This window comes from Corvus brachyrhynchos, unplaced genomic scaffold (assembly GCF_000691975.1).
Source record: "Corvus brachyrhynchos isolate BGI_N302 unplaced genomic scaffold, ASM69197v1 scaffold193, whole genome shotgun sequence".
Lineage (NCBI taxonomy): Eukaryota > Metazoa > Chordata > Aves > Passeriformes > Corvidae > Corvus > Corvus brachyrhynchos.
In genome coordinates, this window is record NW_008237087.1 from 859,266 (window position 1) to 861,729 (window position 2,464).

At 53.0% G+C, this 2,464-nt stretch overlaps 1 protein-coding gene across 3 annotated transcripts in view; it reads right to left on the bottom strand.

The window, feature by feature from the left end:
- Positions 1–871: 871 nt before the first annotated feature.
- SMAGP (small cell adhesion glycoprotein) overlaps positions 872–2,464 on the bottom strand; it is a 3,665-nt gene continuing 2,072 nt past the window's right edge. For 2 of the 3 annotated variants that reach the window (XM_008629454.2, XM_017728718.1), the window contains exons 2-4: positions 1,960–2,032; positions 1,800–1,874; positions 872–1,717 (exon numbers count right to left, since the gene is read on the bottom strand). In XM_008629454.2, coding sequence (XP_008627676.1) covers positions 1,551–1,717; positions 1,800–1,874; positions 1,960–1,990 — 273 coding nt within the window. In that variant the 5' untranslated portion in view covers positions 1,991–2,032 and the 3' untranslated portion in view covers positions 872–1,550. Of the gene's footprint in view, positions 1,718–1,799; positions 1,875–1,959; positions 2,033–2,416; positions 2,448–2,464 lie in introns of those variants that run through there. The other variant, XM_017728717.1, reaches the window with a different exon arrangement.

Here is a 2,464-nt window from a genome sequence, read left to right on the forward strand (position 1 = left end):
TCCTTTTGGGAAAGGTGGATTTTGGGTAGAAAACAGGCAAAATCTCCTCCCCAGAAGCGAAATTCCCTCTCCAGCGGCAAAAATCCCCTTCCCAGCAGTGGGGAGGGCACCTGAGCCCTTGCTGGCCTCACTCCAGGGGTCCCCCCTCACTCTCTCCCACCTTTCTCCTCCGGAAACGTTTATCCTGGGATTTTTTAACCCGCTCCAAGTAACCTTGGATTGTTTGCACTTCAGCTCTAATCAAAGCCATGACCGGTGCCAGGGCCGTGCTGCAGCTCCCGTGGGATCATCCCATTCCAGCTAGAACCAGGTTTAACCGATGCTTAATTAGCAAACGCTTGGTTTTAACTCAAACCTGGTGTTTTCACACCCAGATTCCTTAAATCCCAGAGGCTGGTTTCCATCTGTCTGGTGGCGTGTGGGAACTGTCAGTTAACACAGATCTGCTTGGATCGGGGACTGTTCGGGAATGGGATCGTTTGGGAGGAGGGTTATCAATGGGTTTATCAATGAGTTGCTTATCAGTGGGTTTATGAATGAGTTTTATGAATGGAACGTTTGTAGACGGATTTTTATGAATGGGATGTCTGTAAATGGGATGTGAATGAGTTTATCAGTGGGTTTATCAGTGACTCATGCGTGCATTGGTAACCAAACCTCCACAAGCTGAGGAGGAACATTTCAGGGATCCTCAATCGGGTGTTTTTCTTCTTTTTGGTTGTTATTTGATGAAAAAGGAGCTCAGATTCGACTCTGTTTTATCTTAGTATTTCACTTTAATCTGAATCCGTGTCCTGTGTGTGTGTGTGACCATCCCTGACTGTTCCCGAGCTCGGCTCTCGGACTCTCTGTGCTGCACTGAACTTGTGGAGTTTTTATACTAAAAACCAAAAATAAAATAAAGATTATTTTGAAAATTTAAATGAAGTAACAAATTTCTATCGGGCCTCTGAGAACCCTTTTGGCTGCTGCCAGCCGGCGGTTTCCTCACTTCTTTCCTTTTTCCTGCTGGGCTGGGAACTTCCTTTTTTGGGGTTGTTATTTCAGGGGGGCTGTTTGGGGTTTTTCCTGCCCTCGGGCACCCACATATTCCTTCCATGGTTGGCTTCATAAATTAAGGGAAAAACGAAATGAAAAACCAAAATCAGCCTCAACTTTAGGCAGAACCCCAGCTCCAGGGAATTTAGGTAGATCACAAGCTCCAGGAGATTCAGGCAGAACCTCAACCCCAGGGGATTTAGGCAGATTTCCAATTTAGGTGGATCCCCAAATCCAAGGAATTTAGGCAGAGCCCCAACTCCAGAATTTAGTCAGATCCTAACTCCAGGGAATTTAGGCAGATTCCCATCTTAGGAAAATCCCCCACCTCCAAGAAATTTCGGCAGATCCTCAGCTCCAGGATATTTAGGTAGACCCCCAACTCCAGGAAATTTGGGCAGATCCCAAATCCCCGATGCCGGGGAATTCAGGTAGCATCCTAACTTCTGAAAATTTATGTAGACCCCCAACTCCAGGGAATTTCGGGACCTGGGTGAATCCCAGGTGCGTCTTTAGATAAAATATTCCTCCTTCTCCTTGGCCGGAGCCTCCTCGGCCCGCGGGGCCACGTCCGGCTCCGGCTGCTCGTAGGTGCGGTAGGAGCCCTGGTTCCGGTACAGGTAAATCCCGATCACCACCAGCACCGTCAGCAAGGTGAGGAACACCAGGGTGATCACCACTGCGGGGGAAGCAGAGGGGAGCCCCGGTCAGCCCCGGGACGGCGTCACTGCCCCGGGGCGGAGCCGGAGGAGCGGCCTCACCTGCGATGACGGCGGTGTCGGCGTCCTCATGGCCGGGGGGGGTGGGAGCCTTCCTCAGGTACGGGGTCGTCAGGTCTTCCTCGGGACAGAGGAGAGAGGGAGGGCCTGAGCCAGGCGGAGAAGGTGGGAAGAGCCCGGAAAAGCGGCTCCAGGTGCTCACCTGCGCTCAGGTGGGGTCGCTCTCCCTCCATCGCATCGGCTCCTTCCAGGTGAAGGTTTGGAGTCCTTCAGAGCTGCCAAAAATAGCGATAAAAGCGATAAATTCCCCACTCACTGCCCCATCGCCTGGGCCCAGGTGGGGCTGAGATCCCTCCTTCCAGTGGCTCCTTCCAGGTGAGGCTCCGGGTTCCTTCAGAACTGCCAAAAATAGGGATAAAAGCAGTGAATTCTCATGAATCTCCCCGAAAGGCTCTGCGCGAGGGGGTGGGGGGGCGGCACCAGTAACGCACTGGTATCACTGGGACTGGGGTCGGAGCCGGGACAGGGAAGGACCAGCCCCTGACTGGATTCCCTTCCAAATTTTGAGAGCTTCAGATTGCTTGAAAGTCCTTGAAAATGCCCTAAATCCGCGGCCGGAGGTCGATGCCGCAGCCGGGACGTGGAATTGCTGGACCCACCTCGGCTGTGCCCGGTGGGGACCCCCGGGACCCCTCCCAGTGTCCCGG